The sequence below is a fragment of the Drosophila yakuba genome, chromosome 3L (assembly GCF_016746365.2).
Source record: "Drosophila yakuba strain Tai18E2 chromosome 3L, Prin_Dyak_Tai18E2_2.1, whole genome shotgun sequence".
Taxonomy (NCBI): Eukaryota; Metazoa; Arthropoda; class Insecta; order Diptera; family Drosophilidae; genus Drosophila; species Drosophila yakuba.
Window position 1 is genome coordinate 20,744,968 of NC_052529.2, and position 27,620 is coordinate 20,772,587.

At 40.0% G+C, this 27,620-nt stretch overlaps 5 protein-coding genes and 1 long non-coding RNA gene across 15 annotated transcripts in view; 3 read left to right on the forward strand and 3 right to left on the reverse strand.

The window, feature by feature from the left end:
* Nucleotides 1-88: 88 nt before the first annotated feature.
* Nucleotides 89-1,339, forward strand: LOC6534896. 2 transcript variants are annotated; one of them, XM_015195425.3, is made up of 4 exons: nt 89-105; nt 157-726; nt 787-908; nt 964-1,339. In XM_015195425.3, the coding sequence occupies exons 2-4, from the start codon at nt 174-176 to the stop codon at nt 1,201-1,203; spliced, it is 915 nt and encodes a 304-aa protein (XP_015050911.2). In that variant the 5' UTR covers nt 89-105; nt 157-173; the 3' UTR covers nt 1,204-1,339. The 2 variants fall into 2 exon arrangements, with proteins under 2 accessions (XP_015050911.2, XP_002095568.2); XM_002095532.4 differs by lacking the exon at nt 89-105 and having other exon boundaries at nt 112-726.
* LOC6534897 lies at nt 1,318-5,838 on the reverse strand. Of its 2 annotated transcripts, XM_039374810.2 has the most exons (8): nt 5,480-5,838; nt 5,183-5,424; nt 3,166-3,331; nt 2,846-3,108; nt 2,667-2,790; nt 2,499-2,607; nt 1,930-2,434; nt 1,318-1,862 (listed from the first exon to the last, which is right to left on the reverse strand). In XM_039374810.2, the coding sequence occupies exons 1-8, from the start codon at nt 5,532-5,534 to the stop codon at nt 1,383-1,385; spliced, it is 1,944 nt and encodes a 647-aa protein (XP_039230744.1). In that variant the 5' UTR covers nt 5,535-5,838; the 3' UTR covers nt 1,318-1,382. The 2 variants fall into 2 exon arrangements, with proteins under 2 accessions (XP_039230744.1, XP_039230743.1); XM_039374809.2 differs by lacking the exons at nt 2,667-2,790; nt 3,166-3,331; nt 5,183-5,424; nt 5,480-5,838 and having other exon boundaries at nt 2,499-2,618; nt 2,846-2,977.
* LOC6540532 lies at nt 3,461-6,017 on the forward strand. Of its 2 annotated transcripts, XM_002087284.4 has the most exons (4): nt 3,461-4,047; nt 4,277-4,881; nt 4,952-4,983; nt 5,049-6,017. In XM_002087284.4, exons 1-4 carry the CDS (start codon nt 3,540-3,542, stop codon nt 5,173-5,175), a joined length of 1,272 nt encoding a protein of 423 aa, XP_002087320.3. In that variant the 5' UTR covers nt 3,461-3,539; the 3' UTR covers nt 5,176-6,017. The 2 variants fall into 2 exon arrangements, with proteins under 2 accessions (XP_002087320.3, XP_039230741.1); XM_039374807.2 differs by having other exon boundaries at nt 3,462-4,047; nt 4,277-4,983.
* On the reverse strand, nt 5,867-10,793 carry LOC6534899 (sterol regulatory element-binding protein 1). 4 transcript variants are annotated; one of them, XM_015195428.3, is made up of 7 exons: nt 10,652-10,793; nt 8,446-9,927; nt 7,583-8,388; nt 7,122-7,513; nt 6,936-7,062; nt 6,539-6,706; nt 5,867-6,479 (listed from the first exon to the last, which is right to left on the reverse strand). In XM_015195428.3, the coding sequence occupies exons 2-7, from the start codon at nt 9,917-9,919 to the stop codon at nt 6,114-6,116; spliced, it is 3,333 nt and encodes a 1,110-aa protein (XP_015050914.1). In that variant the 5' UTR covers nt 9,920-9,927; nt 10,652-10,793; the 3' UTR covers nt 5,867-6,113. The 4 variants fall into 4 exon arrangements, with proteins under 4 accessions (XP_015050914.1, XP_015050912.1, XP_015050915.1 ...); XM_015195426.3 differs by having other exon boundaries at nt 10,579-10,793; XM_015195429.3 differs by having other exon boundaries at nt 8,446-9,930; nt 10,579-10,793.
* Nucleotides 10,794-11,172: 379 nt separating this feature from the next.
* Nucleotides 11,173-27,620, forward strand: part of LOC6534902 (receptor-type guanylate cyclase Gyc76C) — a 55,737-nt gene continuing 39,289 nt past the window's right edge. Inside the window, exons 1-3 of one of the 4 annotated variants that reach the window (XM_015195431.3) lie at nt 11,173-11,251; nt 14,993-15,287; nt 25,129-25,349. The gene's annotated coding sequence lies outside the window, so the exon portion shown is untranslated. Of the gene's footprint in view, nt 11,252-14,362; nt 14,378-14,460; nt 15,288-25,128; nt 25,350-27,620 lie in introns of those variants that run through there. The other 3 variants (XM_002095537.4, XM_039374802.2, XM_043207083.1) reach the window with 3 other exon arrangements.
* LOC122319602 lies at nt 19,961-26,266 on the reverse strand. Its single transcript, XR_006245211.1, has 2 exons — nt 25,723-26,266; nt 19,961-24,316 (listed from the first exon to the last, which is right to left on the reverse strand). It is a non-coding gene; the product is annotated as an uncharacterized LOC122319602 (long non-coding RNA).

A 27,620-nucleotide genomic window follows, 5' to 3' on the forward strand; every position in this document is an offset into this window, starting at 1 on the left:
AGGCAAGGGCGTTCAAAACTTTTTGATCTTGGGCGATATATTTTTATTTCTCTGTCATTTTTTATAGGAACAATCGAACCAGTTTTTGGATATCGATATATTGTTGTGAGCGCAGCATTTACACTTCTTTATTTTCTTCTATTGAACTGAATTTAGTTATATTTGTAGTAACAATGAGTAATCTGGCTAGACGACCACTACATGGTAACGAGCCGGGTAATCTTTCCCAGTCGGAGGACGATGTGGACCAGAACAACACCTGCAATAGGCAGCCGGTACACAACTTCGAGGAAGGGACTTCTTCAGCCGACGAACTGGAAGAAAGTATAACTCATGAGAATCCCAGTACTCCCAAACCCACCAATCAGTCCAGAAAAAGCAGTATTTCAACACCCAGGCCGAGTTCAAGGCAGGAGCAGCACCATTCCATCAATGAACCTCAAAACGGCATCGGTATTAAATTAGCTCTTGCCGGTGTTTTGTTCGGTTTAATGGTTGTCTACGGGTATGGAACAAGCATTATAGAGGAAAAACAGTGTGCCTTCAAGGATCTCCGGACAAAATATCCCCTGCAGCAGGATAATGTCTGGAAAGCCCTGCAAAAGGGTATTGAGGGGCTGATAAACAAAAAGGACAAGCACCCAAGTGTTTTCTTGTTCCTGCATCAGGATCCCAAGCTCCAGAAACTTATCGATCAAATTGCCACCGAGGCTTCAATGTGCTTTGGTAAGAAAAACGCATTGCTTTAAAATCTTTTAATGTAATTTACGGTGACCATTTCAACAGGTGGTCCCCGAAAGCTGATTTACATGAAAAAGGAGGACATGAAAGACTACAGTTTGGCGATTGAACAGTTCAAGGCAAAAATGAACGATGGAAAAGTTTTTTTAATTGTGAACCTCAATGATGTGATTAACTTTCATTCTTTTATTCAGCCATATTCTGAAAACCTTTCGATTACAGATTGCGCCGAATGGAGCCCGAGCTCTGCACACAATCTGCGATACATACAGCCCTCTTGTAAATGATGCAGTCATCTTCCTTACTCTTCAAACATTCAACACAACTGCCGTAAAGAACTCCGTCAAGCTAGCCACGGATACTTTGTACGATCTATGGGATAAGGAGTTGAGGGACTACGAGCTGGATCCTTTAATTACTCGAGTAACCGATCAGGTTCTCCACTTGAGTAGCAAAAGTTAAACTGGAATACTTTATTCAAAATCTCAGTACCACTTCCGCGCCCAAAAAGTGGGCTATGAATGCTTACAAAGCAATGAATTAAGGGAATTAAGTTGGATATCGAAACATTTGTAATATACTAAATTATTTCTTTTAACTTTTTTTATTGGATTTGATTAAATAAAATTCAAACGTTTAAACTAGTTCTGCCCTCTCCACACTTCTCCGACAAATGTCAGAAGGCTACAGATCATGCCGAAGCACCAAAGAAGAATCAAACCAATAAAATTATCAATGCCCAGTTTGACTGGTCCTATATCCAGGTTTGTTTTCTCAGAAGCCACAATGCGATTTTGGCGATGTGAATTCATGTATTCGGCAGCGATCTTCCATTCCCAGAATTTGTCAAAGCCCGAGGAATGCCAAGCCAGAATGAAGTCGTTGTAGGCATTTAAGTGCGGCCACAGTCGGGGTACAAAAGCCACCGTAAATGCAAAGTATATATCATCCACCATAAGCTTTAGGCGGTTCAAGGCATCGTTTTCTATTAGCTCGGTGTTCCCCAAATGCCCAAACTGCAGGCGCTCGACGACAAATCCCATTTGCTCCGTGTGCGAAAAGTCGGATATTAAATTGGCATCGTACACACGGTAATGCTCCATCAAACCAAGAAGAACAGGCTGCATAAAAAACATACGTATAGGAATCTTAGGAATTCGACTAATGCATTAATTATTGTGTTCTTACGTCTGCCGACCGCTCGTCAATGGTGGTAATCCAGGCCTGTGAGGTCCCTGTCCAAATGAGCTTATGGTCGAAGAGACGTTGACGAGAGTCCGCTGCTTCCTCCAATGTGGGCAAAGTCAGGATAGCCGCCAAACCGCCACTGTAGACTGTGGTCAATATAATGTCGATCATGTAGCAGGCCACCAAGACGGTTCTTAGAGCATACGAGCTTGTCACATAATTGGTGCCCTGATTTACGAAGAGTTTTAGCGTACTGACACAACCGAAGCGCAGGCTACCAATCCACGAATTGCTTCCCGACCACGAGGAGTGTTCCCAGCGGCGGGTTACACAAAGAGCTAAGCTCTCAAGCAGCAGGCAGAGCATCACGCACATCCAGAGGACAAACTGGAATGGTCGGAGTAGGAGGGTCCAGCTGATCAAACGGTTCGGAGCGGGCACCAGGCAGGTGACTCCAGATCGTCCCAGAAAATGGGTCATGTCCATATACTCGTACGCTTCGTACCTAGAACACGATGCCATATTTTACTTTACGAAGTTTGTAATTAATTACCCATCAAGAATATTACCACAAGTACATGCCACCTACTCCGTAATCGTTTCGCCTATCGAGGATCATTCCAACAAGCCCATAACCCGAGCCATTCAAATAGATATCGCCCCAGTCGTATGGTTCAGCTGTGGATTGCCTTAAAAAATAAGCAAATGTATGTAAATGAATGTAATGTAGCACCCACATGTGTCCACCTGAATCGAGCAGTTGTACAACTCGCAGAAAACGAGCAATAGTTGAATATCTGTTCCATCAATGGTTACGTCCGTCGTGTTCTTAAAACGATCATAGTAAAATGGCAGCTTTTCCTAGCTCATAGAAAAGGAATGAGCAGAGGAAAGATGGAAACTATCTAAAACTTACATAATCCAATAGCATAAAAGGCTTGTAGTCGAAGATGCCTACGACTACCTCCCGTCCCTTGAGATTTCGCGCCTTGTTGGATAATGCACTCTTGGTTTCCCAAATAACGTCCGTATTCTCGGCATCGTATCGCTGCAGTAAATAAAACTCAACAGGCTCTGGGATTTTGTTAAAGTTTCGCGGTCCGACAAATAGGTTAGTTTTAATTTCAAAAGTACTTGAGTTCAGGTATTGTGAGGAAACTACTAAGATATTAGGTTGATCTGAAAATGTAAATTTAATGCTAGTGTAACCATTTTAACTCACTGCACTTATCCTACCTTGAAATATATATCCACGCAGATAACTATCTTTTTTGTTCACCACCAGCTCTTCCGTGTAAACAAATATAAAACGATTTCGCAGAGATCTCCAAATGGAGTAAATACTGGCATGATAAAAATGTCTTGCGAACTCGGGAATCTGCTCCTGAAATGCTATAAAGGTCTGAAAAATAGAGATAAAATAAAATACAAAATACTGCAATATTTTAAAAGGTTTCAATTCGAATTTAGAAAAACTGGGGAATAACAAAAGCTAAACTTTATCGTCAGCTGCTCCGTAATGTTATCGATAGCATTTTCATTAAGAGGTAAACTTCAGCTGCCTCAAAAAACAGATTAATTTAGTTGACCTAAAAGATAGTCCTAGGGTAATGGACAAACTGGGATTCGGATGCCCCTTCTCCTTCTTGGCCGGAAAAACGCGGAGTACGAGTGGTGGACCCGGTTTCCTAGATCTCAACTACGACTGCTACCTTGAGATATTTTCATATCTGAATGCACTGGAGGATCAGCTAAATCTGGGCCGCACCCATCCACTATTCCGGGTTGTTCTAGCGGACATTTTGCGAACGCGCTACGAAAAAGTCAATGTGCGGCTTCTCAAATCTATTCCGGACTGGGAGTTCCTGCTGCAGCTGTGCGGTTCCGAAGTGTCCAGATGCGAAGTGCCCCATGGTCGCTGGGATGAGCCGTTTACCTACCCCTTTCTGATGCTCCTGGGACGACACTGCCCCAATCTGAGACAGGCAGTAATCATATTTATGCACGCTGTCACAGAGACGCCGCCCGAAAGTGGGGACAGGGGCCATATTATGCAGCTACTCCTGGGGCTACCCAGACTAACCAATCTCACACTGATCGATGCTAGATCTGCACAGCGTGAGTAATAAAACTATGGGCACTTTATAACTGCTAGATATTTATTCATATCACTCACTTTTATCGTTAAACGATGGTTGATATCACAAAATTTAAATTTGAAAAGAAGTATTACTTGTTCGCGGTAGCTTTTAAATTAATTTCAATTACCTACAATTTGGTTACTGGCCTCTATACTATGAAATCTTACATTACTTAACTAAATAATATATATGAATTTGTATTGCAGTATATCAACTGCGGCACTTTAGTAATCTGGAGGCCTTGGACTTGGATGAAATAGACCCAAACCTCAGTAACGCCTCCTTCCAGCAAATGTTTGAAAACATGGTTTGCCTAAAGCGATTGCTTCTTAATTTTGGGCGAGATCGCATGAGATCTCACCAGCTCCCGCTGCTGGCAGATAAGTTCCCCAATTTGGACCACCTTACCCTGGAAAACTTTGATGTGGGCTTTTCGAAGTTAGGTGAATTCAAAGCCCTCCGATCGCTGCGCCTAATCTCCCGTTGGATAGCGGAAGTAAACAACGATTTTTATAGATCGGTAGTCAAAAGCACTGGTAACCTCCAAAAGCTACAGCTCATATCCGTCCGCGTCAGAGGTGACCAAGTGCATCATATTCTTGCAATAAGTCGACTCACTGCTCTGGACTGTGATAACTGGCCAGCGCAATCGGTTGCCCAGCTGGGTGAGTTACAAAATCTTGAGTGCCTGGCCCTGGATTGCATTGACTCACCTGCAAACCCAAGTCGTCAACTTATGTTCCTAGTGAAAAATTGCAAAAAGCTAAATCATTTAAGATTGGGAAAACGCTGGAAGATGCCTGCCGAGGATGTAAGTATATTTTTGGACAAAGTGACAGATGCATTAGCGGATCGGAATATTAAACTCCAGCTAACCCTAGACTTTATCACGACACCGGATTCTCGGAAAGAGGTATTTAACTTGATGGATATACTGTTTTTTGTTAATTGGATGTGCCATAATTCAAAAACCTTCAGTTCGCAGATCATTTCAGGGATCATAAACACTTGCAAGTGGGTTTTGATGGAGCCACCTGTCATCACTGCAAGCGTGACACCCACTCTAAGTGCGATACCATCTTTGATTAGTTATCTTTTAACTTAAGACTCACCTCACAGTGCGATCTTTCAATGGCGACTGTCAGCCTAAGAATCCAATCGTTGTAGGGGATTCCCTTCCCTTCGAACGCATCTTCTTTGATTTTGTAATCATAAACATCTTGATCGGAATGATTGGCCCATCCTTGCCAGTCCATGATTATTAATGGTAGTGGACAAATCGTATTCAGACGAAAATCAAACGCCGGATGCCACAAAATACAAGTGGCATGCGAGTCCACAAAGAATTGCTGAGCTAATTATATATTCTTTTAAAGACTTGTAATATGCCTAACGAAAGGACAACCTACCAAAATAACTAAGTACAGTACTCCAGTAATATGGCTCTACCAGCAAATTTTCCATTTCACAGCTTTTTGCTCTTTAAGTGTTTCTAAATAGTCAGTAAAGAATGTAAATTATTTTCTTCGTGCTGTCTGCGTAAAAAATGTATTATTATCTACATGCATATACATTGTGATGTTTCCTAAATGTTTTAGTTAAATGTAATGTATATTGCTAATAACTCACCCTGTGATGCACCCGACTAACCAAACGCCGACGAAAAATGACCGACAAGTCGAAGAATATTTCATTTTAAGAAAAAAAAAAGCACGCTTTGCACTCACTATTAAGAGGACTTCTATAAATTATGTATTTATCAAATTAGGTGCATGCACAACCAGTAAAACGCAATGTTAAACTGTTAAAATATTTATTGTTATAAATACGTTAACGTTTACGGTAAATAATAAACAAATAAAATGTTTGTATTAAATAATTTTAATATTACAAACTAAGCTTAATCGGTCGTAGAAAATAGAGGAAAAGTGTAATTATAAAGACCTAGAAAGTTGTAATTCTTTTGAAAGCAATTGGGTATTCATTTGATGAAAATCCACACCCACGTTCATGCCACTTATGGTTATATACTTTACTATTATCCTAAGCCTTCACGCTGCCAATGCCGTTGCCCAGCGACTTCATCAGCTGGTAGCACTCCTTCAGCTTTCGCTTGTCGCCCACCTTTTCCAAGGTTTTGGCCGCCTCGGCTAACATGCCAGCACGTTCACCTGGAGAGCTGAGCAACGCGGGCGGGAGGTACTTGCAGGCCACGTACATGGCAGACGCCCGTTCCCGCTCTCCGCCCACGAAGTTCTGGTGCCGCCGATCCTTGCTGCCGCAGAAGATAGACGAGTGGGCGTTGCGTGAACGCAGACTTCTGTCCAAAAGCTGTTGCGTTGGACACGGTGAAGCTCCAGCCATCAGCCGACAAACTGCTTCGTACAAATATATACGCGATTGAGCATTCTGTAATGAATGTTTATATGATAAGGTTATAGAAAAGAGGTAAGGATTTGTGTATATACCGGAATATTCTCCACAATGCTGCGCAACGAATTCAAATCGGTCTGGAACTTCTCGAGCACTTCACCGGGCACTTGGTAAAAGCCATCATCCTCCATATTCATGTGCTCCAGCTCCCACAAAGCAGTCCTAGTTTCGAGAAGCCAATCGCAGGTGAGCAATTGGAAAAGCTGCAAAAATAAATAATGATTAATTTGTGTGCTTCTAAAACTGGTCGACTTTTGCCAGAGACACTCGGCGTTGTTTGTGAAATGCACAGAGCTTGCACTGAAGTTGTATTGCCTGAAGCAATTGGGACAGACAATGCGACTACAATGCACCTTCGTGACATCTCTGGAGTAAGAGTCTGGTGGCACTCAGTCGCAATTGACCGATTGATCGGGGTGCACACATTCTTACCAGCTTTATGCCCTTGGCGTCGGTGATTCGATTAACAGTTAAGCATTCTTGGAGCTGCACGCTCGACTCATCGCAAAGGATGTTGACCAATTGCTTGAGGCTTTTGTCCAGTGCGTTGCCATTATTTCTGCGAAGGAGTGCGATGATTAGTTTTGTTTTTACATTTGATGCTCTACTTTTACTTACTTTAGTAAGATCATCTTAGCTCGTAGCACTGCGTGCAGCGCCTTGGGCAGATGATCGTTTTCGCCACTCTTTTGCAGCTGCGCGGGCATTTGCTTGATGCTGCCGTACAATTGCTCGGCCAGCGTGTCTTCACCAAGGAGCCAGTGCACTGCGATCTCCAAAACATTGGCCCACCACACTACATTTGTATCCCGCTCATCTTCATCAGCCCACAGAGTGTCTCTAAGGAGAGAGGTGTACTTAAGTACATTGCTGACGATTGTGCCGCTGTGTTGCTGTTGCTGCAACTGTTCCGTCTCTCCGCTCACAGAAGATGTAGGCAGACCTCCCGACTTGTGGCCCGCCCCTACCAGACACTGAATGGCCTTAAACAGCAAATGCTCACGATATTGCTGCGTAATGAAAAGGAACCATTTAGTTTTTAATCGTGTGATTGCAACTAGTAACTTAGGCCAACTCACCTTAATGACGTGGGCAGTGGGATCACATGGATTCCTAAGACGTGTGAAAAATCCATCCTGCTCGCCGGAGTCGTTAAGGTCGTACGCAAAGACGTGCGTGGCGCAGTAGCGATATCCATAGGCAGTGAATGCCCAACGTAGCTCCTGCGTTTGCTCGGTAGCCCTAGTTCGACCACACTCATGACGAGCCCGGCTCATGTAGTATCGGGCGAAAAGCTGTTGCAACCATTTGGGGGCACTGCGCTTCATTCGCAACGCTGTCATTACGTGTATGCAGATTGTCTCGCGCGGAGTCAGTAGATTGTGAGCCACCTCAGCCATGTTGCTGGCGAATAGTGCCATCATAATGCCGTTCATATCACCGCGGCCTCCGTTTCCAGTTAGTTGCAATTGATTCAGTCGGTTGAAAAGCAGGGCCAGTTCTCGTGCAGAGGCTAGCGCCTGTTTCCGGCTAGCGGCATTGCTAAATAGCCCACCGGTCCGCCGCGATAACACCCGACCAAGCCAGAGGCGATGGAAGAGAAATCGAAGAAACTGCCACGTGGTCTGCAAGTAGCACTCTAAGCGTGACGACGGCAGACTTAATCCAAACATATGCAGACAGTTGAGGTAACCGGCGTACGCCTGAGCCGACTGCCCTTGGGCAAAATGGGAGTCAGCCCGCTGCCTGTGCTGACAGTAGGCGTCCGTCTGCGCGTCCAGCTGCGGATCACCGTAAACCAGCAGTTTCACCAAGCAGCCGAGCATCACTGTCAAGTTCAATAGCCATATCCAGGAACTCTGTTGCCAGCCACCAAATCCATCACCTAAATAAAATAGAATCCCATTAGCATTATTTAATAATATCTGGATGCTGGGCTCACTACCATCCGCGTCGTAAGAGAGAATGCGTCTTTGACCGCTCATGTCGCCAATATCGTCATTACTGCCATACTGTCCGCGCTGTAGAAAGGTCTTGAAGGGATTGACGGCCAGAATAGCAAACATAAACATGCATAGTCCGAGTCGAGAATGGGTGGCCATGCCGCGCATAGAGCTGGACACTACCAGTGGTTCTTCATTGCTGCTACTGCTGCCGCTGCTGCAGCTGGCGGTGGAGCCACCATAGGGCGATGGCGGCAACGAGATGTCCGAGTGCATGGGCGAGAGCGAAGGATCCGATACATCACTGCGTGGCGGTGTCAGTCCGGCATCCGTGGAAAAGGTCTGAGAGCTCTCGCGGCGCTTCTTGGAGGCTCTTCCTGGCCGAGTACCCAGCTGAAGTAGATCCTTAACCTTGGAGCCGTCCCGGGCCATTAGCTCCCTCTGCAGGCGCTGCAACTCTGCCTTCAGATCGTGATTCTGGCGTTGCAGATCCCGAATCTTGTCTATAGATTTCCGCAGTACTGCGGATTTGTTCAGCTTGGCCTGCTCTCCCACCACCAAGTTCTTCAGCTCGTTAATCTTGTCGTTGATTGAGGTACGATAGCGCCGCTCGATGGCGTTGTGGGCCGATCGCTTCACTTCCTTTACCTTGGGTTGAACCCGGTTAATAGGTACCTTGCCCTGGACTTCCATAGCGGCAGGTGACGGAGCCAGTGGTGCCACTCGCACCTTGCTGGCCCGACTACTTGAGCCTGTTGGTGGTGGAGCTACAGGTGGAGATGGCGTTGGACTGGCCACCGTCGGCTGCAAAAGCAAGTACATGGCTTCATCGGAGGTCAATCCGGCCTTAGAATTGTACGTAATGAAGGGTTGTGGATAAGACTGCTGGGACACAGGAGCAGGAGCTGCAGCAACAGGCTGCATGACGTTCACATTCTGGGACACAGATTCTACCGGCGACGTGGGCGGGGACATGGACTGGTAGACAAAGCTACTGCCCAGAGTTGGAGGATACACCGTCGCGTTCGGCGGCAGCCGCTGAGCATCCATGTGATGTATGGTGGCCGTTGGCTGGGCCTTTAAAAGGCCCGCCTGCTGTTGCTGGGGAAGATTGTAGTTGGGGGCTATGATTGACTCCGGCTTGTAGACGAGTAGCGGTGACTGGTGTTGCTGCTGCTGCAGCTCCTCCTTGATGTGTACTGGCGAAGAGTGCTCGCTCTTCACGTGCGGTTGTTGCTCAACGGACTGCGGCTGCTGCTCCCCGGACTGCGTCTGCTGGGGATGCGTTCGAGGCTCGTCCAGCTGAAGCATGTTGTACATCTGCGTCGGCTCCAGGTCCATGTCGTTGAGGATGATGTCCAGCATGTCCGAGTGCAGCTCGGCGTCAAACGTATCGAAGGCATCCTCCGCCTTGAACAAATCCATGGACTCGTCCAGGGGGGCATCTATTAAGTTCAACAGTGTCGTGTCCATTTTGAATGCTGCTGATGAAAGCGACAAAAACGGTTCGAAATGAAATACTGGCGGGCCCACGTATGTATGTGCATATGTATGTAGATATCTTTGTACATTTGAGGATTGTTTATTAAACTTCTACGCGGCGCAATAACAACAGTGGGACAATAATGTCAGTGCCCGAAAAGACAAATATTACATTTGAAGATTTGCACACAAAATTTCAAATCAGACTTAGGTTACTATTAGAGTGCGTGGGTATAATTGCATCATTTCATTTAATATCATCTTTTTGTACAGTGTGCACTTGCAGCTTTAAAATACGTTTCAATTTTGAATAGCAAGAAAATATTACAAATTAAAATATTTTTGGCTATCTCAAGTTTTAGGAGACTAACGCCAATAGCAATGAAGGCAAATATTTGAAAATTGTTTAAGCTTTTACATTTGGACCCACTGTGCACTGCACACACACACGCGACCGGGAAAGCATGCGTAAGCGCTTTCAGCCAATCAGAGGGCTCGACCGGATCATACGATGTTTTTAGTGACGCCACTTGGCCTTTGGGAGCTCCAACAGGGAATTTTCCCAGGCTCCACTGCTTTCCCGATGTGATTTCCGCGAAAATGCAATCTATACGGCACTATCTACATTATTAACAGCAACATAATCGCACCATTATCGGCTTTTATCTGCATTTTTAGTTCACGAGAGCTTGGGTTTTCCATAACTCGCTTATGACAACGCACTTAGCTTTAAACTAGCGAGAAGTTAGTAACATTTTAAACACTTGTTGTTGTTCATGACTGTTTTGATTTTTTTCCGCGAGTATATTTTTGCAGCAATAAACAATTGCTTTCGGTTAGAGTAAACTTTGTTCTTCAGGGATGGCGAGCACTAGTTCGGAGATCAAGAACTGGTTCAGGGTTTGACTCCCTGGCATCAATAAACAGCTCTAAGATAATAGCTATATAGGTTATAACTGATAGCTTTAACATAAGGTTTGTGGTCTTGTTTATTCAATTGCCGTACAATATCAATGTTCAGCCAGGCTCACAATGAAAAATTAATTTAAAATGTATAAGTGCTATTAACAATGCGGAGTTGTTCTTCGCTAAGTTGGGTGGATGTACTTGCTATGTACATTCAAGAGAACAATTAAGAGAGCGCAAGAGCGGTGTGACCGTGCCAGCAATACTGAAAAATGCCGCTGTAAGTTCTGGCCAAAGTTAAAGTTAAAAGTTACATCAATTGGAGCCAACGAACTGGCCACACTGATATATCACATATTCAAAGGTAGTCGCGACGGAAAACGGAAAGCGCGGACGGATCGCGCAGCCAGAGAAGCGGTAAATTCGAAATGACCGTTTTGAAAGAACAAAATGAACCGGGGCTTATTCGTTTTGAATAAAACGAAACAAAGTGAATTCGTGATTTAATTGATAGCCAGCATGGGCGTCGTCAGCGTTAATTGCGTTCTGAATTGCTCTTTCGAAAACGCAGACACATACACACAGACACAAAAGTATCGGCACCCACACGATCGCAATGGCAAAAGCGCTGCAGTGATAAAACAAATGCACAGCAATAAAGGCAATGTCGGAAAAGTTTCACAATGCACAGGCGGCCCATGCATAAAAATGTCCAATTTGGCGCTCTTTGCACTTGTCACGTCGTTGGAAAAGCAAACAACAACAATAGGAACAGAAGCTGAAACAAAAAGAAAACCGATTTTACTCCGCGTTTTGTTTTTGTTTCGACCGCCGCTCACGCACTTTCGTGCACACACGCACAAACTTTTTGCATTTGTTTTCTTCACCCGTTGCATTATCACAACAACTGATCTCCTCTCCTCCCTCTCTGTTGCGCTCCCACTTGTTCGCTCTGCCCCGCCAGAGTTGCCATTTTCGACCGACAAAGTTGCAGTGACTATATATAACCGTTTTAAACGGTTTTATTTTGGCACAATCTTCGGAATTATATCGGATTTTTGTTATTTGCCGCTTTGGGCGTAATTTCTTTAAAAATTGCGAGGCGGGACAGATAAATCAGATCACTCTGACTATTTGTTGCTTGTTTATTTGTGTATTTTGATGTATTTGTACTCGGATGTGTGCAACAGCTTACACTTTTGTTTACCTTTACGGCCACAAATTGGAGACAGTAAATGCAAATTTGGTTGCCTTAAAGCGTTATAATAACCCAATCGGATGCTAATTCAAAAATGAAAATGTAATTTTATATTAAATGGTAATTTAAAAATAGTTCCTAAGACAGGCGAAGTAGATTATTATTATTTAAATTCAGGAATGTTCTTCACAATCTTCTTAGGAAACTTATTTTATTTTTCGTATTTTTTAAGTTCGAATAAATATATCAGTGGTATCGTGGAAAAATGATAACAGAAAGCTATTTCACTATTAAATCGTATACTTTTTATAATTTACTTCTCATTAGTCAATCAAAATGTTTAGTTGTACAGCGTTTGAAGAGCGTATTGAAACCACTTTAAAAAACTTGTATTATTAAAGTTACAGACAATGGTCATATGCATTCGGTTTATATGATTTGTGAACAAATAGTACATAAACTTATTAGAATAACAAGGAATACACAGAGACAGACTAAGAAATCCTCTTTTCAATGGCAATATCAAAGCTTAAGCTAAATTTTACACATGAGAAGCTTTCCTGCCATGCATCATACTTTTATTATTTTATCGTATGGTATGTACAATATTTTGCTTCAAATGCAAATTTACAAGCTTCTTTTGTTAATTTGACATTAAGCTTAGCCCAATGCTAAACTTAATAATTTATTACCGAGCACTGTGACTTCGACTCAACTTAATTTCGATTCAGCTTATTGCCACAGTTTTATTTTGTTGTTTTACTTATATTTATTTTGCTAATAAGCATAAGAAGTGACATTTTAATACACTTATATTATTTTTATTAGAGGGTTTTTGTTTAACAATGTTTCTGGAACTTGGAATATATGTACATATGTATGTATGTACATATGTATGTATGTACATATGTATGTATGTAAATACATATTCTCTAAGAGGATTTGCAAATAATCCTGTTGATCGGGACTATTCTTTGATACAAAGAACCCTTATTTTACTGCAATATTGACTTATGCAACAAGCGGTTTTTGTGGTAGACTTTTTTCTATTTCTCTTGCCGTCCTCTTAATCTCGGTGTTTCTGTTTCTGCGGCCTACTGCATATGCATATTTCATTTTCCGTTTGGACTTTGGCAGATTTGCTTAGTTTAGCACCTTCTTGGCGAAAAGATTCCAACGGAAATTGTCAGCAGAAATTGAAAAACTCCCATGTAAATACTCTGCAAACACACACACGCACGCGCCGAGCGGAATACACACCAACACACACGCACACAGAAGTAGCGGCAGCGCTTAATAAAGATTAACGCATTTCTTATCAAGCGGTGATAGCGGGCAAAGAAGATGGAGAGAGCCGGAGCGAGATAGAACACTACCACTGCGACAGCATTTGAGCTTCGCTTTTCGCACACAGACAGACACGCAGACAGACGGAGACAGTGATATCTTTTCTCTGCCTGATTAGCAGTAGCAGCGTCTAGTTTTTCTCGGGTTATTTATTTGTTTTCTGCTCTCTGCCGTCTCTGCCGTTGCCTCTCCCTCGCAGCAGCCGCCTTCGAACGCCGACGCTGCCTGCTTTATTTTCGCGCCGCTGCTGATAAAATAAAGAACAATATTAATTTAAGTTTAAAAATAGAATTCGCTGCAGATGCCCATTGCATGAATGTGTGCGAACGGAGAACGAGCGAACTGATTTCGCTCTCCCGCTCTCTTACAGCACACACATGTTGATCCGCAGCGGCATCGTCAAATCAGTGATGGCAAGTGAGAAAAGTAAATCTTTGGCGGATACTAAAAACCGCTATCTATGTAGACATACAACTTTTGCAATACTCTTTATCAAAGATCAAAATAATGTTAATGTTTTTCATACAAATTTGAAATAGTAGATTTCCAAAATGGGCGCACTAAATATAATTTGACTAATTTTTTATTCCATTTAAACAGTTTAAAAAATAAAAATAGATAGAAATAGATAGCTCTTCCCTTCAGTTTATCCCACACTAATCGAAAGTAACTATGTTTGACAACTGTCCTCATATGCTTACCTCAACATGAAAAAGAGGCCATAACTAGCGAAAAAGTCAAAGTGACATCTCTAGGATCATGCGGTGTCGCTCGTCCGATTTTCGTTTGGGGCTTTCAGTATTATTCTATTCGCCTGCGCCCCAAGTTGTTTTTTCGGATCGCCAAAGCCGCGTGCGCCCCACCGCACTCTCGCACACACACACACGCGCACACATACACACTCACAGAAAACGATACTATGCATATATATGTATGTTTAATATATATATTTCTCTGATTGGATTGGGGCAAAAACAAAACCCAAAGAGTGCGAAAAGGTGAAAAAAAGTAAAAAGGCGAATAGCATTTCGAATAAAATCCAGTGCGGTTTGTGTTAATAATTTTTATTGAATGAAAAACAAATTCCGACAAATGTGTTAACAAGAGTGTTCGCAGCCGCAGAGCCATAAAGTTTACAACAATACGGGGAAAAAATCGAAAAAAATAATGAAAACTGGAATTTGTGATAATTGTTTTTCGGGCCAGTGAGCGAGAGGGAGAGCAGTGCAAAGATAAGAGATTTGTTTCGTGTTCCTGATAAGCGACTCAATGATACAGCAGTGTAATTTTGGACATCCTTACCTTGCCATATTAACTTGCTTGTTTGACTGTAAATAATATTCAACCATATAGAATATTTCGGCATTCGATTGTTCTTCCAGATTCTTCGCTGTAATCTTGTTTTCTCTTTACGCCTTAAGAACACAATACAATGCATTTCTCTCTTCTTTTTTATTGCTCTTTTAGCATGCAATCGCCTTGTTGTGAAACTTACCGCCACTAACATTAGTTAGTTTTCCACTCTCTCCCACTAGCTCTCTTCCCATGTGCAACAGCAATAAAAACAACACGAAATTTAAATGTATATTAACAACAATATTTCCCATCCGAAGAGCGAACGCGAGTAAATAGCAACCGGAATAACAAAAAGCACAAAGTGAACAATCGTCAGACAACCAAAAAGCAAGCCAATTAGAAAAATAAACACTGAGCAAAAATTCAACAAAAAAAAAGGAGTATAGAAAGGAAAACGCCGTGATCGTGGAAAAACAAAAACTTTATCTAACTGTAAAACCGAACGCCAACGTGGGAGGCATCCGAAGCGAAAACAACGGATGAGCAGGCAGAAAAGAGAGAGAAGAGCGATCTCTGGCAAAAGTTGATGACAAAACGAGCAAGGGCATCTATGTAAGTTAGCATAATTTCTCTGTCAAGAAAAAGATTATAACGATCTCACGAAACCGAAATATACAGGTAATTTGTTTAAGCATAATACTGTGACCGGAAAATAATATAAAAAATTAAATTTTTCATTTTAAACTTGGTTATTTATCTGTTGAAAAGTGCAATACTATTTTAATTGATATACGATGAAAAGCTTCGGGTATATTTATAGTACTAATGTAAAGTGTAAAAATATTTAAATTATGAGCTATCAGTAAGTTAATTAAATCAATTCGAATACGACTAGAAATAAAACCTAAAACAGATACATATTTTGTTTAGTGCTTTACATGTCACTTATTAAACATTATTATTTTGAAATTGTTATATTAAATGCAATGCAAACCTCTATTTTAAATCAGTCGTTTAACTCGCATTTTAAAATTTCCCATGGAAAATTGCTAGTTTAACAAGTACCTTTGCAATATCCCATTGCATTACCGCTTAAATTATAATATATTCATATTTGTCGTTAGTGCTGAAAGTTTTCTTAATCTCCGGCAGTTCTGCTTTCAATTTATTTGCCAAAAACTTCTGAAATGCGAGCTATTTCCGATTTAAATAATTACCCTGATGCGTGTGCGGTGTCAGTGGGAAAGCCAATGCAGTAAAACCGAAACTCTTGGGTTACCTCAGCTGGGACCCATGCGCCCTTTCAGATTTTCCCCATATCCTCGATTTTCCCATACCCGTAACGAATGGGGAAGTTCGATAAAAGCTGGCCACCAAAATGCCGGCAATGAACCGCAACAAGTTGGCTTTTCCCATCGTTGTTCTGTTAAAAGTAGGTGGGGGAGTGCTCAAATTGCCGATGTGGCTTCTGGCGTTTTCCACTAGCCCCTTCGTAGCCTTCAGGGACTTTTCTGAACAATTTCATTTGCGTTTTCTGGTCGTACTAAATTTTTATGTGGAAAAGAAAAATTGAGAAAAAATCAAGTCTTATACATACTGCATTTTTTGGGTGTTCCGTTTGTTTACATTATTCTCGGTTTGCTAATGAAATTGAAATGTTCGATGTCTGAAAGCGTTCTATTAATAAGTTTGTGTATTTTTAGGGAGGCGCTCGCTATTTGCACAGGAGTGTGTGAGTATGGGGGTGGTGGGTGTAATTGACAGCTTCCTCGAGACTTTACAGAATATTATTTTTGGCAACTGGCAGAAACGCAGAATATTCACAACTTGATCTTTGAATCGTATTTTTGTGAGTATCTGTTCTGTGTCAACATTTGCGCAGAAATACAAATGTTTCCCCTATTTCTATGGTGTTTGCTTGCAAAATATTAAGTAATAAACATGTTCGACTCCTTATTTCTGGCTTCAAAGCCAACCGCGCCGTCGTCTTCTACCATTCAGATTGAACAGGTGTTTTCCGTTTTTTTCCCATTTCTCCTACAACGTTCGCAATGTAGGTGCAACTAACCTTAAAAGAAAATATTGAATTCTGATTCGAATTATAATTGTATTTTGTAATTTCAAAATATTCTTTAAACGTGTGAGCTACTAATTGCTTTTTCCAAACTATAACTATTCTAAGTTTAGTTTTTGTTTGTCGATATTTAGTAAGCTGATATATATAAAATATTTGTTCGGCCAAATCAAAATAATCCTAAAATGCGTTAGATAAACCTTTCAGTTTCTCGCTTTCAGAAGCGTATTTTTTCGCATAATTTCCCTCATGGCCGACGTCGTATCCGCAAAAAAAGAAAAACAAAACAAGAAAATTGTATTTTAAGAGGCGTGTGTTTAGTCTTTTCCTGGATGCTCTTCGCACACGGTCCTAAACTTTTGGCTTAAATATAGAATCGTTTTCAGAAGCTCTGGAACAAACAATTTGTTTGCGATAAGCTTTTATGTACTTCGGGGCATACAGCTATGTTTTGAAATAGAATTAAACTAATAATTGGGCGGAAAACAAAACATAGCCAGCAAAGCTACGAGAACTGGAAAGTTATGAAGTTAAATGCAAATTTTTTTTTTATGTTTGCACAACGAACAGCAGTCAATCCATATAAAACGGGTTGTTGCCAACTATGAATTCAATTGTGGTCCTGGTTTAATATGTTTTGCAATAGTTCCTGCTATAAACCGTGTTCTTTTCTGTTAAAAAAAATTGTTCTAATGCTTAGTTTTTTCTTTTTTTGTATATTCATTTGCGCTAAAGCCGCAAAAAATTTTGTGGTTCGGCAACGACGCAATCTTATCATCTAATGTTCTAAAAATAGAAGCAACAACTACACCAGCAACAACTATGGATGGGGCCCCATCGTCAGTACCGTCCCTGAGCGGGCCTCTGGAACTTGGAGCGAAAATTGTCGCCCAACCTTTTCAGCTCTATCTCGCTATCTATCTCTATCTCTAGCTGTATCTTTATTTGTGTGGGTATAAATAATATGAGGCATGGGCGTATCTCTATCAGAGTATCTGTATCCGTATAGGTCCCTGTATCTGTATCTGTATCTGTATCTGTGTGGTATCGCCTGGTCTGTACAGCAGCATTGTATCTTTTTGCAAATTTCGCTAACAGAAGTTTAATTTTCTGCTTCTTAGATGTGAATTTTGTACTTTTCTTGTTTTCTTTTAGAGCGACCGTGTGATCATTTAGCGTCCTGCTAATTTAATTTGAGTCTTCTGTTCTTGTTTGGGATGTCTGTTTTTTTTGAAGTGTATATACTTATATTTTTAAAGTTTTCGAGTATTCAAAGATTTTGTTGTGCTAAAATTTTATGAAAAAAGAATAAAAAAAATTTGAATTACTTATATTTAAAAAATTCGTAAGCTTCCATTGTCTTGGAATTTTTCAATTATTATAACATTCGCGTATTTAAGAACTATTTTATTTACGGGTATCTTTTTCATAAAAGTATACTCATTACTGTATCTTAGAATTTAAAAAGTAGGGCACTCTGAAATTTATTTTTATTCCTTTGAAAAAACTGTCAATTCTCAATTAGAAATTTGTCGCCCGTAATTAAATTAGAAGTAGTATACTAAATGATTATAATAAATTTTGCTATATTTTTGGGTTTAAAAATTTCGTAAGAATCAGGCGAGCCAGTGCGTCATGGGCAAATAATTACACCCGTTACTCGTGGGCTAAAAAGGTATAATACACTTGATAAAAGGAATGTAACAGGCAGAAAAAAGCGTTGCAGCCGCTATTCTATTATATCTGTTTATTATCCGGATCAGTAGCTCATTCAGTTTAGGCATGGCTTTCCGGACAGCACGGAATGCCTGTCCACAAGAACGGTGAGATCTCAGGAACTTTAGGTAGAGTCTGGGTTCTACATGAAGATTTTGGTAACGCCCACTTCTAAGAATCTACAAATTTTGTCAACAGAGTAACGGTTATCTGTCTTATGTTTATTTTGTTTGTTAATTCTTTCCTAAAAATCATGCGAGATAAAAGGTAATCGCAACATTCTATTGTGAAATATAATTTATTTTTTTTTAGAAACATTTTGCGATTGTAACAGCTTTGTGTTGCGAAAAACAAAAAAATTACCGCACCCCACATACAATTTCAATTTGTATATCATATCAACACTTTTATTGATCAGAGCATTTTATATCCGTTCACACCTCCGAATATTACTGTCACTTTGTTTAATCATCCATTTATGACAAGCAAGCAGAAAAAAAGGAACATGCCAAATATTTTTTCCTTCCAATTTTCTTTGCTGTCAGGCCTGAAAAGTTTTTTGCGCGTTTCTGAAATAAACATACAGAAAGCATGCATACAGAAAAAATAAGAAACAGTGTCGGAAACAAATAAAAAATCGATTGAGAAAATGAAGCTGTTGTGTAAAAATTTCCACAGCCCGTATCAGGGAATTATAAAAAATTCCACCAGGCTGAACAAAAGAAGTTGCTGGCCCGCTTTTTATTTTAGAGAAAGGGACATTATTTGCCTAATCATTTAACAGAAGACTGTGGTGTGTTAATAACTGACATTGGCAATTGGGGAACATTTTTGTTTGTTTATTGAAATTATACCGTTTACTGCGGGATGCGTAGCGAAAATTCCACAATAAATAATTTGACACTTGAAATCCGTTGTCATTGCATAAATTAGACAGAGTATGTCAGACCGGGTGGTGACCATGGCCAATTCAATGCGAATCACTTGGCTTACTTCCTTCTCATCAACTAAAGCAACAAAGCAACATTTCTGTGGGTTTCCTAAGAGGTCTCGATATCCTTATTAGATTTGCATATATGCAAATGCACTTGAAGATAGCTAGAGGTCCCTTGACTCCTTTGCAAACAAGAATTTTCATCTCCTTCTTTGAAATGTTGCTAATTGTTTTGAGTTTTGGTGGCTGCAGAATGAAGGATTGGGTGGATTATGAACGAAGTGGAAGTAATTTCCATAAATATGCAAGAAAGCATACAAAGTCAAGTTAAGATTCGTAGAGTTAGTTTTTAGTGTCTGAATTAAGGTGCAAATATTCAGAACAGATTGTCTTATTACGATACCTTAAAGCGGTTTAAAAACACTTGTATTACTTAGCAGTGTAGTATCAATTGCTTTTAATAGCATTACTTTCATAGATTAAATATATCAATGTTGCCATTTTTCGATTGATTTTTTACTTTAATTATTATCAAAGTTTTGCACAATATTTATTTGGCAATATTTTAAGATGTCATTAAAGTCACCTTTCCGTCTTAATGTTAACTCGTTATTTGCATTAGTCGGCTTGAATGCATGGAATGCAATGCAACAGCCACATCGAGAATTACGTCAATGAGACCGACAAGTGCATAAGCTTCATTCTTGTATTGGCAGAGCGTGAAATGAGCGAACCCCAGAACCCGGCGATTCTGTTGCCCTGGCTACCAGTTTCCCGAGTTTCCTCTTGATTCCCAACCACTGCGCTCCAACATTTGCCTACACTGTGCGTTTCGACCATGTAAGAGCACCCCGCAATAAAATCCGCCCACAGATAAGGGCCTAAAAACGGGGTAGATCGATATGCCGCGGATTCTGGGGTATGAACGCATGCACTGCCATATTTAAATACAAAAACGGAATGCGTTTTTTAGTCATTAGCTGGATGAGATGTTTCCAGAAGAGCAGCTTTAAAGTACACTGAAACTGCATGAAGATAAAATATCATCACATCGAGTTTCCTTTTCAGTCTATAGTAAATATAATCAAATATAAAATTGAGCATGTTTCCCAATTATTTTGGTTTCACGCCGTTTAACTACTAAGAGAGCCAATTGGACATTTAATTCGAGTCAATACCGTACTTAAAAGCCTCCTTGTTTTCCGCCAATTAGCAGAATATCAACGGGACAACGAGACCAACTAGTCACTATCAATGAACGGATTGTTGCATGTACACACTATGTGCAACCGAAAAGTGAAAGCACGCTTTACGCTTTCCTGCTAAATATTTTCTCATTCATACACTGATTTTGGCTCACACCCCTGCCAAATATGAATTTTCTGTGTCCATGAAGCTGTGAGTTAAAACCACTGAATGGAGCTCAATCAAGAAGTCGAACTGATTTAAAGAATGTAATTGATCAAAGTTACAATTTGAATAGAACTTAATTTCCCAACCTTATTAAGAAAGTGCTAAACAAATTATGCTTTCTTTTCAAGTTGTATTTATATTAAACTTATTTTTATTTTAGGGAAATATTTTTGGGTTACAGTTTTGAGCAATTATTAACATTGTGCTTTTTAAAGCCAAACGCTAACTAAAACCTGGTTCCCATAAAGTGAGTGCTGAAAAAAATGAGTTGGTAACAGGGGAAAAATTATTTTGCACACATTGCTGTGGGCCCCCAAAAGTCCAAAGTAATTTAATTTGGCCAATAAAAAAGCTTTTTTGCCTCTGTTCCTTGTTTTATACATAACATTATTCCTGTGGGGCATTACATGTGACAAGTGACGGGCAGAAGATGGGTTGACAATCGGTAGTAGATTTAGTTCAAGTCTGCTTTGTGCTATATTTGTGGAGTTGTGTATATTGGTACAATTATGCGGGAATTTTACAGTCAAACGTTTGGATTTGTTCAAGCAAATCAGTGCTGTGACATCTTCTTTAGTAGTTGTCTTGCTGTCTAATTCAACTAAGATTCATTCAATCAACTATGATTTATTCAATCTTTAATCTCTTATTTTCACACTAAAATGTTTGTGAAGAAGTCATAAATACCCAATCGACAATAAAGCACACTCCTGGCATTTCGGCCAAGTTTATTTTACTTTTCCGCGCCCAAAAGTTTCGGCGATAAGTTTAACTGAAGACAGATGAAGCCAACCCAGAAGCGTTAAAGAGCAAGTTCAAGGTCTGTGCACTTCATTGCTTATGTTCCGAATTTCTTATCTGGCTTGCAATTGCTGGCCACATTTCCACTAGTATCTGTAACCAGATGCGGTAATGCAAAATCAAGAATGGTTTTAATACAATTAGATTCCAAATTAATGAAAAGGATATTCCGGCCTTAAAGTTAAATTAAACCTTTGAACTGAGAACCGTTCGTAAATAAATTAAACGAGGAATCGCGAATAACCAAAGTAATATGGATGTCACCTAACAAAGATATAATCATAAATAACTGCATGTAACTTTTGTTGACACTTTGCAAATTTGCATCTCCCAATTACGCAACACCACAAGTGCGTTAAGATTCCTGGAAATCCGCAAATAATAAACATAAAACTTGACTTGCCCGAACCGTAATTTACATAATTGTAATCTACCCACAACAAAGCTGATAATCTATTCGCCGATTTGGGCAACGTTGTTGCCCTCGGACTTCCCTTCAATTCTCACCTCTGGCCAAGTAGAAAACGTTTTAGGGCCCTTTCAACGCTTTTGTAAGGAAATTGTTTATGTTTGGTCCCAAAGGCGGCCACTAAATTATGTTGTTTTAACTTGTCATTAATGGCCTTCCCGACTTGCGGTTCCTGGGCGCTGCCACAAGACGGTGTCGATATGACCGGAGGCGATGTTTTCCCTCGATTCCAACACCGATTCCACCTTTCCCAAAATGTGTCGATTGGCAGTTCCTGCCCCGCAGTGCCCTCTGCCACATCCTTCGATCACACCCCCATTCCAACCCCTCCGTGCGCATAAATTAAGTGCCTCAATATGCCAAAAGCAACAGACAAGCGAATTTATGGGGCGGTTTTGCAGTTCTTCGGTTTTGCAGGATACTATTGTATGCATAAAAGTTATTTACATTCTTAAAACATTAAAATATACTTTTTTATACATATGAAAAAATAGTTTCTCGTTTCTTGCGTATATTTTGCAACTGCAAAGGCGACCCTCTTAAGATACTTTTCAGCGAAAGCAAACAATTTAGCAAGAATGTCACGATTCCACATCCCACTCGAAAATTTTGCCCATGGGCCTGGCGTGCCAGCGACACAAGAAGCGAAACAATTTTCAATGAAAATATGAAAGGAACTCGCTGTTATCAGTGTCCGCCTACCTGGCGGGCAGTTTTCCCTACCGACAGATTTTCCGCGTTTCTTCTCGGGGCCCTTCGTCATGGACAATATGTGGGCTTGCCTGTGGTCCCAATTTGAGTGTTTTTGTTTAATAAACAGAATGTAAGTAGAGTAGATTGAAGAAAACGACGCCAGCCAGGCGGTGAAAGTCCACAAAGGGTGTTCTTCCTCACAGTGTTTCTTGTCTTTGTTCCTGCGTTTGTTTGTCATAATTTTTGGGCGGGGCTTCTCTATTAGCATTAATCGCCATTGGAAAAGTGCGAGGAAAATGCGATGTGCCAGTCAATATGCATACCCGGTATCCAGAATACCGGTCAGCTCCAGATCCACCTCTTCCTGCGCCCAAACACCCCCATAAATTTACGACTCTTGGAGCTTTTAACAACTGTTTGTCCTGCAATTTCCCACAAACGAGAGAGCAGGAAAATTTATGATTATTTTTATGGGCTCTGTGAATTTGCTCTCGCCACCAATTTGGGTGTAGGAAAAAATCGGTAGGTGGAGGCAATACTTGGAAAGGAATAACCTGGATACGAGAGCAAAAGTTTTTTAATAACTTGGCCTCTTCGCTCGCTTTACCAGGAAAACTAAAACGCACCCGTTTGCTTAGCATACTTTTTAGGTTAGGCGCTCTATGAAAGCAATTAACTCCGCTCCACTCGCTGCACTTCATTTGCATCCACGGCCACCACTACACTATGTTATGGGCGTGTTCCCGCCCACTTTTCCGCACATGTGAGGCCCGCGAAAAAAAGACAGCACCAGCTTAAACTCAATTTGCCGCCGAGCTGTGTGACATCCTATATGTTGGCTGATAGTGGGTGTAGATTTGGCTAACATGAATTGATTGAGAATGTCAAAGGGGCTTTTCGCACGGAGGCCATCAGGATTCACATTTGCATTGGCCGGAAGCAACAGATGATAGAATTTCACACACATTTTCACTGCGGCAGAACCGAAAAATAAATAAACTAAGAGGTAGCAGGAAAAAGTCGGATAGATTCTGGATATCAAAGGTTAAACACTTTTAAGGCTTTGTAAAAGTTGTAAATTTTGACTTTTATTTAAAGCCTTAAACTTTATACGCTTAATAGCTGCTTGCTGCGAAATTCTTGAATAATTTATTGATTACCCTGTGGATGATATTTTATTATTGGCGATATCCCCTCTCCTTTAGCCAGGCCTGTTCCTTTACCCGATAAAACTTTTCTTTATTCTGCCAGTTACATATATTTTTTATTTCTTCTTTATTATGTATTTGAAATTTGCTCACGTTTAATATAGGACTTTACTTACTGATGCCCTTAACAATCTACAAGCATTCTTATGAAGCGTCTATTTGTAAAGATGCTGCGTTGACGCTTTCCTGAATAAAAGTCTGATAATCATTTGATTTACATATTCAGCTTTTTAAACATTTTTAGCTTTTTGCCATGTTGATGCAAGCTAATTTGTTGGCACAGCAAACAAACAGTCCCTTAATTGGCATCGTTAGGGATTTTGCAGCGCAGGACTATGAAAATATACAAAGGGCAAATAATGAATTAATGGAATATTCGTGGAATTCAAATTTGTGAATATTTTTCCGTCTATATCATGTTGTTTAAAAATTATATTTTAAAAGTGTTTTCATTCCATACTCAACTTTACTCGCTACAAAAAACCATAATATGTTCGGTAAACTTTTGCTTGCAATTTGGATGCAACTGATAAATGTCAGGAAGGAATGGAGCAACATCGTGTGCCCCGGAAAAACTTTAATTGAGAGATGGAAGTAAATAACAATTCTGTTAAAAGAAGGCTACGTGAAACCTTATCAGCATCTGTATCATTGCTCCCCATTCGGCTTTAAAACATATTTTAATGCAAAAGCATTTATAAATTTTGTCAACAACCAACTGAAAGAGACCGAATTTGTCATATAAATGCAAATTAACTTCATTTATTTTCTTTTGCCTGAGCATATAAAAGTGGAAAGATATTTTTGGTGCCTGAAAACTGTGCCTAAATAACAAAGAAAATATATAGGAATGTAGAGTACAAATGGAGTTTGGGTAGTAGCTTCAGGCTTATGTAAATTGTATCTAAAGGTCTGAAACATGTTTTATTTATACGCTCATTAAAAAAATTCCCTTAATATGTATGCAAACATGTAAAATTGCCAACTTAATTCGGTTCAACAACTTTGGCGCTTCGCTAATTGCTGGATTTTCCGGCCATCAGCCGAATATTTTAAATTACCTTTAACGGCTTTTAATTGCAATGTATATATATAGTTTTAATTCAAACAAAATGATTGATAATTTATATTTTATATTTTTGCAGCTCCGGTTTTATATAAACATTGTAAAGCGCTAAAACCGATTCCCAGGACTATATGTTTGTGCGTCCCACGACCCACATATATCCTCTATCAAAATTGTCCTTAACAACAACATAAGTTATATTTATTTAACGCAAATCAACATTAAAATATCTGGACTTGTGGTTGTGACTAGGCAAATAATTACAGCACATATTTACGAACTATACAACAAACATATCGCGTAAGTATGGATTTTGTTATATATTGTTTATATTTAGGGGATTTACATTATAAAGGGTCTTATGGCATTATTTCTAAAAAACAAGAGCTTGCAAATCATACATTTAATAACATTTCTCTTTGGGGTACAATAATTTACAGAAATATTCAGTGAATATATTTTTTGGGAAAAAAAATTGCTCACATTCATTAAATTGTTGTTCCCAATTTTGACATTCTCTTATCAGATCCATGAAATATATCATTAGCTACATTTTACATATTTGCGACTTGCCATTTACTTAAAATGTGTTAATTGCTTACTTAATCACAAATGAAAACGAACATGTGCAAAAATTGTGCTATGAGTACAACTCGACTTTCTTATACAATACCTCACACATGGGTGTATATCGCAAATATGTGTTTATACGAATGTGAGTATATATGTAAGTTTCGACGTTTATTTCTCGATTTTCAACGTGAAGTCTGATTCAGCGGCTGGTCGAACTTGCTCAAGCTTGTGCCGCTTTTTCCAGTCAGCTTCGCAGAGCCAAAAGCGTTTTGGCAATTTAGTTCAAAAACTCGGTTGGATATGCAAATACGAAGCTATTGGCTATTTCATGGTTACACTACTGTTTCTTTTTTATAGATCTTAGAAGTTTACAGGAGTGAGAGCCGAGTAAGTCGGCACAACTAATTTGTGACAAACTCAATTAAAAGTTTAATGAAATTAAGGCTTCTTGTTATGGCTTGTTAATATACTGAGACAAGGTCGGGTTACTATTTTTCTAGCGCGAATCGCAGATGTTTGTATCCAACTACAGAATTCTTTCGAAACTATGCGGAAATCTTTAATCTTGTATCTTTTAAATACAAATCCAACCTGCAAGACCTTCAACCGCTCCCGCCTTGTAAACTTTTGTTTATTAGCAACTGTTACGGTAATTTACACATTTTATTCTCAGCTCGTATTCATTTCGTATATATTTTCTTAGAGCCTTAGATACCTTGTATGTCAGCATATGTTATAATGTAAGTAAGATCGCGCCATTCAGCGACACAGCCGTAAATCCACTCGCACATGGAGCCAGAGCATATTGCTGAAATGGAGAACCGCACGATAATTTAATGATAATTTAAAGATAACTTTTATATAAACAATAAATTTTGTTCTCGCTGAATTGGCGCGTTCTAAAAATAGAACCCGAGCTGTTACAAAAATCGGCGATTAGTAATATGATACGTTGGCCGGTTGGGTTTCCATTGATAGCACTTTACCAGGCATTCGACGACTCTATATACATAAATATCGGAACATTATTATGAAAACAGGAAAAAATTCGCTGTTTATTAGTAGCTGGAATATACGGGAACGACGGTTTTTTAACGGTTTTATGATTATATGATTTTTTATATATACGTATACACGACCCTATAACCAGTTTGTTTGATATTTCTAAATATTTCTCAACTAATAATCCAACCACCAGTTACCTTCCTAGAAAATTGAGGACACAGTAAGGTGCATAGCCTTGAACAGAAATCTCACCCCCACCCTTGCGATCATCCTTATGACTGCTTGTGCGCGCAGGTACACCCCTTCCAAGATTGCTTGTGCGCACCCCCTTCCAAGATTGCTTGTGCGCGAAGAAGTGCAATTGTAATTTTGAGAGTTTTTATGAAAAGTCGTATTTTTAATTTCAGAATCGTGAAAAGCATACCATTGGAAAGGGCTTGAAAAATCCTTTCCAATGATACCCAATTTTTTTTTTTTTTTTTTTAGAGAGGGATCCCCATAGCATATACCGAATCGGCGGTTTTGGCCTGTTTTCGGGTAGTAGTGGGAATATACGGGAGCGGCGGTTCGGGAGCGGCGGTACTTAGCGGAGACACGAACCTGTGATTAGTCAAGACGCATTTAGTTGGATAAATGCAATTCTTATTGGAACATTCTTGTTAGAACACTTATTAGGTTTCAGAAAAATCCTGTTAGAAGGTTTGTGTATAAACGGTGTAATAGGAAAAATGAGCTAGAGAGATCCCTTTTGGGGTTGAGTGTAATTTTACGTATTGATTTTACTTCGTCGAGTAGATATTTATGTATAGAAGAGTTGCTTATAATTTTAAATAGGTTTGAGAGATAACTTTACATTTGTGTTCCTCAGCGCCAAACGGGGAGACTGCTGTGAAGACGCTCGCTCCCGTATATTCCCACTACTACCCGAAAACAGGCCAAAACCGCCGATTCGGTATATGCTATGGGGATCCCTCTCTAAAAAAAAAAAAAAAA

Bases quoted from the DNA above. Each gene is read 5' to 3' on its own strand.
- LOC6534896 (XM_015195425.3), top strand. From the start codon at position 174: ATGAGTAATCTGGCTAGACGACCACTACATGGTAACGAGCCGGGTAAT. The intron at 727-786 runs GTAAGAAAAACG...CCATTTCAACAG, and splicing joins CGAGGCTTCAATGTGCTTTG to GTGGTCCCCGAAAGCTGATT. The intron at 909-963 runs GTGATTAACTTT...TTTCGATTACAG, and splicing joins TAATTGTGAACCTCAATGAT to ATTGCGCCGAATGGAGCCCG.
- LOC6540532 (XM_039374807.2), top strand. From the start codon at position 3,540: ATGGACAAACTGGGATTCGGATGCCCCTTCTCCTTCTTGGCCGGAAAA. The intron at 4,048-4,276 runs GTGAGTAATAAA...TTTGTATTGCAG, and splicing joins CGATGCTAGATCTGCACAGC to TATATCAACTGCGGCACTTT. The intron at 4,984-5,048 runs GTATTTAACTTG...AAAAACCTTCAG, and splicing joins CACCGGATTCTCGGAAAGAG to TTCGCAGATCATTTCAGGGA.
- LOC6534897 (XM_039374810.2), bottom strand. From the start codon at position 5,534: ATGGAAAATTTGCTGGTAGAGCCATATTACTGGAGTACTGTACTTAGT. The intron at 3,109-3,165 runs GTAGGATAAGTG...TTACATTTTCAG, and splicing joins GCGTGGATATATATTTCAAG to ATCAACCTAATATCTTAGTA. The intron at 2,435-2,498 runs GTAATATTCTTG...ATCGTGTTCTAG, and splicing joins GTAGGTGGCATGTACTTGTG to GTACGAAGCGTACGAGTATA.
- LOC6534899 (XM_015195429.3), bottom strand. From the start codon at position 10,630: ATGGAAAACCCAAGCTCTCGTGAACTAAAAATGCAGATAAAAGCCGAT. The intron at 9,931-10,578 runs GTGCGATTATGT...CGCTTTCATCAG, and splicing joins GCAGATAAAAGCCGATAATG to CAGCATTCAAAATGGACACG. The intron at 6,480-6,538 runs GTATATACACAA...CATTCATTACAG, and splicing joins GCATTGTGGAGAATATTCCG to AATGCTCAATCGCGTATATA.